The 12,566-nt window shown below is 31.1% G+C and overlaps 1 protein-coding gene across 1 annotated transcript; it reads left to right on the top strand.

Moving 5' to 3' along the window:
• The first annotated feature begins 283 nt into the window (after positions 1-283).
• On the top strand, positions 284-3,541 carry LOC134837040 (sodium-coupled monocarboxylate transporter 1). Its single transcript, XM_063852352.1, has 9 exons — positions 284-323; positions 509-795; positions 860-1,085; positions 1,425-1,476; positions 1,574-1,665; positions 1,733-2,004; positions 2,058-2,547; positions 2,605-2,810; positions 2,876-3,541. Exons 2-9 carry the CDS (start codon positions 545-547, stop codon positions 3,177-3,179), a joined length of 1,893 nt encoding a protein of 630 aa, XP_063708422.1. The 5' UTR covers positions 284-323; positions 509-544; the 3' UTR covers positions 3,180-3,541.
• Positions 3,542-12,566: the final 9,025 nt, after the last annotated feature.

Here is a 12,566-nt window from a genome sequence, read left to right as displayed (position 1 = left end):
TCAACGTCGTTACGAGATATTGCCAATGAAAATCTGAGCAAAAAATATCTAAAGTAAAGAACATTTCAAATTTATATTCATTAACGAAGATGATGCGTTACTGGAAAGACTTCTCCAAGTGATCCATTTTTTGTGTAATTTGAGTTCAGTCCCAGCACCGAAAAAATATATTGTTTTTCTAAGAGACCCTTAATTTACGTATAACGTATATAAGTGACATTTCGTTAATCAAATTTCTGTGAATAAAACGGGATATTGTTTTTTTTTTTTTGAAGTGTTGAAATCAATATTCAAATAAAAATGTCAATTTCGCAAAGTGTTCAGTGAGTAAAAATTGAAACTAGTTACACCCCGTAGATTTTTTAAAATTATTTAATCAAAGCTCATGCTCACATAGAAAATTTCATTAGTGACGAATTGATGAGAATCATGCATATTCATTAAATAAAAAAAAAACAACCAAGAATTGGCGAATATCAAAATTAGTGAAAAATAAGTTTGTTTATAGAAATAAAGAAAAAACATAAATTTTGTATACTTCAAAATGCCTGATAGACAAGGTATGAACTTAGAACAAATCAAGACGCATTTGCAGAGATTTGGTGTACCAGACTATTTGGTCTTTTTCGTAATGTTGGTTGGCTGTGTTTTAGTTGGTGTCTATTTTGGATTTATCAACAAAAAACCGAAGGTGTCAAAGAGAAAATGTTCCGTAGTTGAAATTGAAGAGGATGATTATTTGGTCGGTGGCCGAAATATGAAAATTTTCCCTGTAGCTATGTCATTAATTGCCAGGTAAAAATGCTGAGTGCCTTAAGATGAGTTCAAATTTTTTTTTTGTTTTTTGTAATATTTTTAGTTATATTTCTGGGATATCTTTGCTTGGTACCCCTACTGAAATTTACATACATGGAATACAATTTTTCTTTATCATTGGTGGACTGTTTTTTATGGGATTTGGGATGATGTACATTTTTCTTCCAGTTTTTCACGATTTGAAATTAACATCGACATATCAGTACTTGCAACGAAGATTTGATAATAGGATAAGACTTTTTGGTTCAACGCTTTTCACGTTAGCAATGGTAAGAACAACTTTTTTTTTATTAAAGTTTATATCAAATACATTCGAGACAACCTTGATAACTACTAAGCCTGTTCTAGCTTATGATGCAAGATAATCATCTCAACAATTCAATGCATAAATCACTCAATTGTGTTTTTTTTTTATTTATTTGATTATGACATTTCAGACAATACATAAGAAACGACTGTGTCATAATTCTTTTGTATATCACATAGTTCATATATGTTGAGCACGTGATCTAATGTTTCAATTGAATAGCTTTTCGCTCACCTAAATGTGATAGAGTAGCATAGTAAAATTGCCTCTGATGAATTAATTCCCTCGTTTCTCTTTGCAGATCATCTGGCTACCGATTGTTATTTACGTACCAGCATTGTGTGCGAACCAAGGTATGAGCTTTTTAAAAAAACCTATTTGAGAAGCTATTTATAGAATCTAAACTCTTATTTTTATATAAATTATTCTTTTGTGCTCATCCATTTGCAGTTACTGGTGTGAATGTACATTTGATTACCCCAATCGTATGTGTAGTTTGCATATTTTATACGTGTGTTGGAGGAATGAAAGCAGTTGTTTGGGTAATATTCGATCGTTTGTTTAGCTGTTTACTAATTAATTATTTGGTTTTATTGTTTTTGTATGCAGACAGATGTCATTCAAACGATTATCATGTTTGGTGCGATGTTGTTAATTTGCATTAAGGGAACATATGATGTAGGAGGCATTGGAGTTGTAATGCAACGAGCATACGACAGCGGGAGAATAGAGACACCAGCAACTGCTTTTGACCTCACAATCAGACACAGTTATTGGTCTTTGGTGATTGGTGCGTTTCCTAACTGGCTTAAAACAAATGCTGTGAGCCAAAATATGATTCAGCGATACTTATCATTACCAACAAAAAAAGCAGCCGTCAAGTAAGTTCATTGAGGGATTAAAAAAAAACTAAATTTAAATTTAATACTTTTAGAGCTTTGTGGACCTTTATATTTGGAGTCATTTTTATACTTTCTGTTTGCTGCTACAGTGGTCTCTTGATTTACGCTACGTACCATAATTGTGATCCTCTAACAACAAAACTGGCAGTAGCTAAGGACCAACTTCTTCCTTTGCTGGTAATGGATGTTCTGGGACTATTCCCAGGTTTACCGGGATTGTTTGTTGCTGGCGTATTCAGTGCTGCTTTAAGTTCTCTTTCAACGGGGCTCAATTCTATGTCAGCTGTTATTTTAGAAGATTTTTGTAAGCCGTATATAAAGAAGCCTTTGACCGAGAATCAAACTCGTTTTATCATGAGAGGTGTAGTAGTGGTGTTTGGCGCCATTTGTGTCGGGTTAGTGTTTGTGGTAGAGCACTTAGGATCAGTATTACAATTATCCATATCACTTGGTTCAATATCAAATGGACCATTGTTAGGAATCTTTACACTGGGAGTGTTGGTTCCCTGGGTTCATGCTACTGTAGGTTACTGAGTACTAATTTTCGTTTTGAAAGAATTTCATGCTAACAAGTTTTAGGGTTGTCTCTGGGGTGGAATCGCTGGTCTTTCAACGATGACGTATATTGTGACTCGAGCTCAAACAGCTATAGCTTCCGGAGAAATATATTTCAAGCCAAAACCAGTGTACACTGATGGATGTACATACACGTTCATGCCAGAAGAGACAATAAGTCTTGCACAAAATTTGTCAGTAATAGTTCCATCAACTACTCAGCAACCCCTGTAATTATTTTTCTTTTATACTTTCTTTCTGTTATTTTCTTTTTATATTGATTTTGTTTATATAGTGATGAAGACATTCCATTTGCCATACATAGAGTATCTTATTTGTTTTACACTTTGATTGGATCATTGGTTACAATAATTGTAGCTGTTATAGTATCATTTATTACGGGAGCCAATAATCCCAACGAAATGGATGAAGCACTTTTTGCTCCTTTTGTTCGTAGAATCATTCGTAAAAACCGCAAAAACGACAAAAATGATGATGTTTTCATTGTGAAAGAGACAATACCCATAGAATGCAAAATAGTTCAACAAAAGAGTGTCATAATTGGAGAAGATGTTTCAATTAGTCTGCCAAATCAGTAAATACACATGTCGTTGGTTTATGCCCTCTGTTGCTTTATATTTTTTAGAAATAAAATTAAATTGCTAAAAACCAATAGAAGAGATGAATTAAGTCGTAAATTTTTTTACAGCGAAATTATCACATCAAAATGGTCTACGTGACGTGGTAAAAAACGGCATTTCCTGTCATCATTTCACCCCTCGTTATTCCCAATCGAAAGTAAATATATATATAACTTGTTGCTGTATAACGTCGTTAGTCTGTCTTGTCTATCGACATCTTTTCAAAAAAAAAAAAAAAAGAAAAGAAAGAAAATTAATGTAAAGGAAAAATCAAATTTACGCTTAGGAAAGCACACAAATCTGTTACCTTACATTTTTTTATTAATCTTATGTATTTTAGTCTCTTTATTGCTCTTTATCTATTACTTTTCATCGTTTAAAAATTCACTTTGAACCTATTTTTTCATACGAATATCTTGATTGTTTGTAAATTCTTGTGAAAAAAATTGATGTTTACAAGACAAACTTGTATTTTCTTTGTTAACAAAAGTTAAAGTAGATAAATATATTTTGACGAAAATGAACAAATCTAAGCGAATAAAACAGTTTTTTTTAAATCTAAAGCAAGGAATAAAATCAGAATTTCTATGCACGTATTTTTTGTCAATGTCTATTTTAACAAAGGGAAACAAATACTTTGATATTTAAATATACACTTATTGGTCAAGTGTTATATTTTTATTTTTTTTAAATCAGTAAATAACACAAAACACCCACTTAACCGCAGTCCTATCTTTAGTAGTCAAAATAAAAACTTACTTGTGTGAAAATTTTTTTTTCAATTTTTGTAATAATTATTGTATCACAAGTTACTTTTTCTTGTTATTATTTTTTATTTCAACAGTGTAAGTTAATTCAAAGACCCAGTTGGTGGTTGCTGGAATGCTTCTTGTACTTTTCTAGCAATCATAGCGACTTTTTTAACTGACTGCATCATTTGTTCCATGAATTGTTGAAACCTTTCATCTTGATCGTCTACTGGTATATCTGATCCATTTGGAGAGGTGAAACTGTTTACTCCACTGAGTGATTCAACCTGTCTTTTGCCACGTTTTTTATTTTTACTTTTTTTTAGTTGTTGAAACTCCTCGGCATAATCGTTGTCGTCTCCTACAGGCTGCGTTCGTCTGCCTCCGGAACAAGGTTTAGCTGCTCGTTTATTGCGTTGCATTTCTGTTGATTCATCTGTTGTATCATATTCTTCTTCAGATGTACTCTCACTACTTATTTCCGGTGAGTATGATCTTAATGCGTTCCTTTCGAATCTTTCGTGAAATGTGTTACCAGAATCATCCGTGCTTCGCCTTTTACGTTGTTCTACAATTATAATATCATCTTCATTTTTTTGCATATTTCCATTATTATTATCTACAATAATGATATCTTCTTCTTTTTGTTCAAAACGTGGTTTTCTGTTATATGCATGAGTTTTAAAGTGATTTTCATCATTTATAATAATTGAATCTCCATTCTGTTCGACCAATATGATTTCACCTTCTTCTTGACCATGCTTTCCATAGGTTTGTTTTGTTTGTATGGTAATTTCCTCCTCGTCGTGAATACTTCTTCGTCGTCGTTCTGAGCTTTCGTCTGAATTTTCGTCAACAGCGTGCCCAAAACCAGTTTTAAAATTATGTCCTCCTCCCACTTTGGCACCAAAGAAATTTATTTCTCTATCCGAGTTATCTTTAAAGCCAACACCCTCTTGAAATTTGCTTGCCACCTCACTAGCTCCAAGCATCGCAGCAGATTGCATAGTTTCAAAGACATCTCGTTTTTGTTTTGTGGACGCAACAAACGTAAGTCCAACAGTAATCGTCAAAATGACAAGATTTTTAGTTTTGCTCATGATTTAAACAATACCTTTACACTTACAAATGCACTTACAGAATGGCCTCACCTGAATTCTGAATGAAACCTTTATAATAAACCTCTTTTGATATGAATCAGAATGAATTAATGTACTGATGACATGTGATCTCAAACCCTATAATTTTTTTTTTAAGTTTCTAAGGTGAACAATATAATTAAATTTATAGAATTGGCATGCAAATAAATAATTTGTATAACAAAATATATCAGTTCTAGTCAATATTATAAAAGTAGAATAATTTTTTTTCAATTTATTGCTTATCTTTTTCGAAGATTTCCTTAAATTTTTGAGCAATTTTATTTGCTGTTTCTGCCATTTGCTTGATCAAACCCTCAAATACGTTTTGTTCATCGTCAAGTGATTCCGTGTCTTCATTAGTACCATAATTTTTTGTGATTTGACGCTAACCACGTCTTTGGTTATATCTTGCTCTCCTGAGTTGCTCAGTCTCTCCAACATCCCCATCAACGTCACCAGTTCCACCTCCACCTGAACCCATTCGTTTCTTTCCAAAGCAAGGTCGAGCATTTCGTTTTTTTCTAGTCAACAAAGCAAATGTATCCATAGATTTTAAATCGCGTGTATTGTAAAATAATCCTCTGACTCTTTCATTCGATGTTTCTTCTTCCACAGAGTTTTCGTCCACAAATTTTTCATCTGATGTGCTTTGCTCAGTTTCATCTATACCCCTTTGGATGCCGTTTTCGATATTTATCGTATCCGTATTTATAGAAGGATCATGTCGTTTTTTTCTTGCTTGAACAGCATCACCATATCCTGTACTGAATTTGTGTTGATTTTCCATTTTAGTACCATGAACATTGATCTCTCTTTTAGTGTCAGAATTGAAACCAGAACCTTTTTGAAATACTTCTGTAAATACTGAGAAAGCTGCCAAAGCAGCTGCTTCTATTGCTGAAGTGTCTCTCCTGTTTCTTATGTTAGTGTTCAATTCACTAGTAGGAAAACTGGACATTGTCTTTAAAGAGAGTGCGAGAATAAAAACTATTAAAAAATTAACCATTTTAATTTTCAAATAAGCAAGTGTTTATTTGTTGTTGTTCTAATACTGAATGGATCTGATTTGTGAAAATGGTAGGTTTTTATTTGAAATGTTTGTTTTTGTCGTAAATATGAGCCTATTTATAATTTAAGATGGCATGTCATTAAAAATTCTTATGGATAAGACTTTATCACATATTATAATTAATATGAACTAACATGTAATTTTTGTATTTAAAAAAAAAATGTGTGATTCCAATAAGGCGACTGAATTTACATATTTATTTCAATTTTTGTCAAGCTTCTCAGATTTTATTGAAAATTTTCAAAGTGAAAAACAAAATTTAAAAATTTTTTGATCAAGAATCATATATATAAAAAAAAATTCTTTTTAATTTTGGATAATTTAAATCAAGTGACCAAATCTTTGTATTTTGTGAAATTTATATGTTTTCTTTAATTTTGAATTAAAATTATTTTAGAGTAAACAATCATAAAGTAACGCCCAAAATAGTAAAAAAAAACAAATACCATATATTAAAAATATTATGCCCACTCCCCCAAACAAAATACTAGCGGGAAATTGAAAATTTAAAATTTATTCGCCTAAACAAAAAAAGTTTTTCTAAGTGCCATTTTGATCATATGATAATATTTTGATAATAATATAAAGATATTTTACACACATGCATTTTGCCCATAATTAAAATATATGTGTTAACTAATTATTTAAGCAATTGACAAGATTCGTTGTACCTATAAAAATCTTTGTAAATAAATAATTACAGCTTTAATGAAGAAAAATTCTTTGTATTATTTTCAATGTCAAGATTATGACAACAAATGAACATTTCACTAAAATAAAAAAATTCTTTACCTGCGTGCGAGTCAAAAGTTATCTTGATGTTTCGTTTCACATTTTTTCTGTCTTTTTCTAAAGTTACAAGTAATCTCTCTAGAATAAAACATTGAAGTGGAACAGATACATCTTCTGATTTTACGACTTTTTTATTGACACCATCACAGAGATGCGTGTTGTTACTTTTCTTCTTACTTCACTATATGACATTTGTATTATTACTATAAGAGTATAAAAAGCATATATTTTCCTTTTATTTATTTATTTTATTTTTTTGGGTAAAGTACTTTCTTCGACTACAACTACTTCTATGCACCTACTCACAAATTTGGTCGTATGTGAATTTTCTTGCCTTTTAACGGAGCTGTAATAATAAAATTTCTCGGTTGAGTGAGCTGGTTTCTTGTTCTTAGTATTATTATTTTCGGTTTTGAAAATAAATTTTATTGTTTTTTAGCTCCGTGTTCAACGAAGTACTCTACATATTTACTATGATTATTTTTTTTTGATCTTCTCATTCTTTGATTTACATGATTTTTAATGTATTAGAAAATTTTAAATTTACTTTATAAATACTATAATACTACATTGTTAAATATTTTTTTGAGTTGTCATTGTCAACTTGCTGCCACAAAATTTTGCATCTTTTGTGTGTTTTTAAGAGTATAAAAGTAATTTTGAAAATTTGCATGATTACTCAGATTAATCAAGATAAACGACATATAAGCGACAAAATCTTCGAGTGTACACAAATTGAATAAAACATAGCTACACATTTCAAAGACAGATCTTTAACTTGTGATTATTAATACTTATTTTTAGCAATAAAACAATTTACTATTTTAATAAATTTGTCTCATTTCACGGTTAGAAAGCATTGTGTTAACTTGATTTTGAGTGTTTAGTTTTTTGAGCTGTTTAACGGAGAAAATTTTGTTTCAAACCGATATTTTTTATAATGATTTGGCTCGTGCTTATCGCCGTATTTTCTTTCACTTCTGGATTGCCGTCAAATACTGTAACTGTACCGGAAAACACTAAAATTTTGACGAATCAGTTCTGTAACGCCAATGAAAATATCACTATATTTTACGCAAATAGAAAAGGAGTTGAAGAAGTTTTAATTGATGCATTTGTAAACTGTGTAAAACTGCGAGAAATATTTCTTCAAGAAAACTCAATAAAACAATTGGATCCCGATACATTCAGTACGAATGATAACGTAGAAGCAATTTACTTGGACCACAATGAAATAGTGTCGATTCCTGAAGGGCTATTTGATAGATTGGGCAATCTGAAGAGACTAACTTTGGCAAGCAATCACCTGAAAGACATTGAAGTCGGATTTTTCAAAAGTCTCGACAGTTTAGAAGAATTGTACTTGCACAATAACGACTTTACTGACCTTGATGAAAAACAGTTACTTTCAAATTTACCTAATTTACGAGAAATAAGTTTACGAAACAATAATTTTAAATGTGAGCGACTGGAAGCAATTTTAAAAAGCCTTCGAGAACGCAATGTGACTTTGAATCTTTTACCAAGAAATTTTGGGGAAAAATTGCGTCCAATTAGCACGCGACATGGCATCGAGTGTGTCGAAGACAGTTCCAGTGAAGAGGAAGTGGATGACCCCTCGGTGTCCGATAAGCACCATCACATTGAAGAAGAAGACGAAAATGATGATGTAGACAAAATTTTGACAGAAATTAGGCGACTCAAAGATGACGTAAAAGATTTGAAGACCTCAATTATGCAAAAATCGCAATTGATTGAAAAAGTTTACTATTTGCTCATAATGGCTGCGTCCGCTATTTTAGTTCTGATTGTAGTGCAATTTGCCAAACGTTGAAATAATATTTGTACGCACAGTCTATGTAAGTGTCTCGATGGTTATAATTTAGAATAAATAAATATTCAATCAATTCAATTAAATTATGTCCTTAAAAAAAAAAAATAAATAAAAAATACGAAATTTTTTGTTAGAAAAAAGAGAAACATCCTGCTCCGTGAAAATCTATGCATATACTGACTATTTTAAACTTGCGAATCAAGCAATGCCATTGCACGATGTATATATATAATGACAAAGAAATGCCTTTATATCCATCTCTTACCTTCTTCCCATAACAATACACAATCATCTCAATCTTCGTATGACGTTTACATTGGATGGTGCACACAATATCGGATAAGTTGTATAATCTACACGTTTAGAAATTTTCTCTTTTTCCACAATACATACTTGTCCACATTTTCTGTGTGCCCTGTATGCGTTGCAAATACTTTTATCCGAAAACATCAAGAGGGGGGACCCACCACCACGTTCAAAAACGAATTCAGCGTCGGAGAGACATGCGCATTTTTGAATTAACGTGTATGTCACATTATGCGACACACGGAGAATGTGAAAAAAAATGTGTCTATAATAAAAATGTATACACATACAAAATAAATGATTTCCAATTGATTGAATTAGTGACTGATATTGGTGGGTTTGGAAATTGGGCTTGTACTTTTTATTTAATATGCGTACAACGAGCACTTGATGCTATTTACTTGTCAACTGTTCCGCCGATAAGAGGATAGTCCTGAAAAAAGTTTCGACTATTGATTTGCAGTTTATTGATCAACACAGTAACAATTAAGGTGTGCTTGTAAATTTATCTCACACTGAAATTTTATGCATCAAGAAAGTCTTTGTCGTATAATTTTTATATCAGTATGTATTTGAAATGCATACAACGCATGATGTTTGACATACATTTTTTAGTCGTCTCTAATGAAAAATATCAAGGACCTGGTGGTGGAAAAATATACCCCGTGCGCGAACTTGAGGAAAATTTTGGGTGTGGCCTGTGTTAGTTCGAAATATTCGTTTTCCCCATTTACGTTCCTTTTACAGAGAAAAGGGGAGCTCGAGAATCTTTGGTTTTTATAGAATGTACGACATACATACAACAAAAAGGAGAAATTGTGAAATATAATGATGATAATGATTGTTGGTGATTTTAATCATCGAACCTGTATGTATGCATAAAGTGAAAAAGTTTCCAAATGAAAATACTCAAGTGAGAGCGAAAGTACTGAAGTAGTCTATGCATTGCAAAAATACATTTTATGACATTAAACAACAATGATAGACAGAGGTGGAAAAGAAAGGAAAATGGTACCAAATAAGCGGCCCGTTTCAGTGTTTTAAGTTAAAAAATCAGTCCATTTTAGCCTTAAATTGAATCGTTTCAAAGACCACCTCTTGAAAATAAAAGAAATTTTAAAAGTAAATTTCTAAAACAACTTATACTGACCACTTACCTTTAAATTACTATTCACCTTTCGTGACTCTTTAATTAAATTGACAAAACTCATCAGCACCACATTAGCACGCCTTGTCCTTTCAATCCACATTAAAATAATAACTTCATCATATGCCACATATTATTTGGACATCATGATGTTTGCGTATAATACTTGCTACAGTAATAATAATATTTTCAGTTCAGTCATCAATGTTCAAGACATAAATCAAATACTGTGAATAATTAATGCACAAATTACATGTGACCATAAAAATGTTATTAGCAGTGTACTTAAATAAAATAATGGAATGACATATGGAAATTGAGACCGTCTGAAGTTAATTAACATATTCACGAAAGTGAGAGTCATTGAGGCGATAAAAAGGAAAATTAATGTGAGCGTGTGTGTTTTTTCTCCAATAAGAAGGTTTCTGGGACGTGAATAATTTTTTTGTAACATTCGACTGGTGCTTGACTTTATTTAGTTCGGCACAAGTTTATTCGTTTAGTGGCACTCATATTTCTATAGGTATATGTAATGATGGACCATAATTAATCGACTTAAAAAGTCACACAGTGCGACATATTTAAAAGGTTGGGCTTGGCTCAGATTTCTCTTGACCACCATTATTTTGAAGATTTATTATCTGCGTGACAAATTATTATCAAAACATTAATTACTCAACTGATGACTGACAACCAACAAAACATTTAAACAAAGAAATAAAAATCATCATTTGCAGAGATATCAAAAATTTTCTCTTTGATTGCATGTGATATGAGCATTCCAAATAAATGTATAAACTTTTTTTATATAATATTATATTTTTTATTTAGGAAAGGTATACACAAAAAATATTGCTCTGATGATATGACAGAAAATATAAAGTATCTCTATGTGACAATTGCACATTCATAAAGCTTTTGTCACATTATTTCTATAATTTAAAAAATGTTCAAAGAACGTACTAGACTACGAAACACACATATGGCATGGCAAGTAGATTTATATATTCCAAAATAAATTTCACATAAGTAGATCACGATTTTTTCCCATTAAATATAAAATTACCTTGGCACTGAGTATTATTATTGTCACCATTGGTTCGTGTTTTGAAATCAGGGATGTAGGACGTATTTTGAAAGTCCTAAAGCATTTGTAATTTCCAAAGGTACCTCATTCAGGATGAAAGGATTTTCAAAGTAGTTATCACAAAATAAAAATAATTTTTAAGTACAAGGCTTTGTGACGTTATTTTAACTTTATCTAACGAGTTCATATTATTTTTCATACGACCAGTGTACAGCAATGACGACGACACTTTGTCTATTTATTTCATGTTTACCTTTATGCTTGGTTTGATATCTTCATTTTACATGCAAGAAATTGTTCATCACGCATGGTTCTTCAATCCCATAAATTTGAGTCATTTATCATGTTTATCACACACACATATGCGACGATACAAGTCGCGCTTATTTCACGTTAAAGTATAAATGATATGTGAACGGATGTCATTTACATACGATTTTGAAGTTTTTTTTCTCTTTATCACAATGGTTTCAAAGAAACCAAAAAATATTTGAAATTTCTGTGATAAATTGTTTTATTATATGTGGAAAATCGCTCTAAAAAACATAAAGAACCTAAAAGATTAAGTTGAAACTGAGTATTGCTATGCTATGTACTGTATCCAGTTAGAAAAAACAATCACACCCTTGAGAAATAAAGTTATTATCGAAATCATAGATGTGGAAATCGATTTATTTGCATATTAACATGTATTCTTGTACTTTGTCTTTTACTGCTTTGAATTATTAATAGTACATATTTTTTGTTGTTTTATTAATGGCGTTTTAGTACATTACCAATATAACTTGAATTTCCATCACATCATGTGTGAATTGGGTTTTGCACGATTCAAAGCAATAGTCAAACGAAAACGCGACATATTGCACGAATTTAAATTATATGCAAATCTATGGATGTGAGTTTCAATTTATATGTTATTTAGGTGGTGAGAATGTTTTTTCTTCATATTATTCTATTTGAGTTGAAAATTACTTTATCTAAGGGTTAATATTTATTTTAAGATAAAATAGTAGGTATACCAACTCAACTCAACTTATAGATAAATAATATTTTAAATTTTGGTTAAAAATCATTATTATTGATTTTGCAATGATATTTTTACTTTAATTTAGTTTTAGCACATTTATCTCCATATCAAAACGGTCCACTGAGACAATGGGTAACAATGACTATTGAAATCGTTCAAGCATGTGTTTGAAAGAGAGCATTATGTCCATTC

This window comes from Culicoides brevitarsis, chromosome 1 (genome assembly GCF_036172545.1).
Source record: "Culicoides brevitarsis isolate CSIRO-B50_1 chromosome 1, AGI_CSIRO_Cbre_v1, whole genome shotgun sequence".
Classification (NCBI taxonomy): Eukaryota; Metazoa; Arthropoda; class Insecta; order Diptera; family Ceratopogonidae; genus Culicoides; species Culicoides brevitarsis.
Note: the sequence above shows the minus strand (reverse complement) of the source record. Positions and strands in the feature narration are given on the sequence as shown.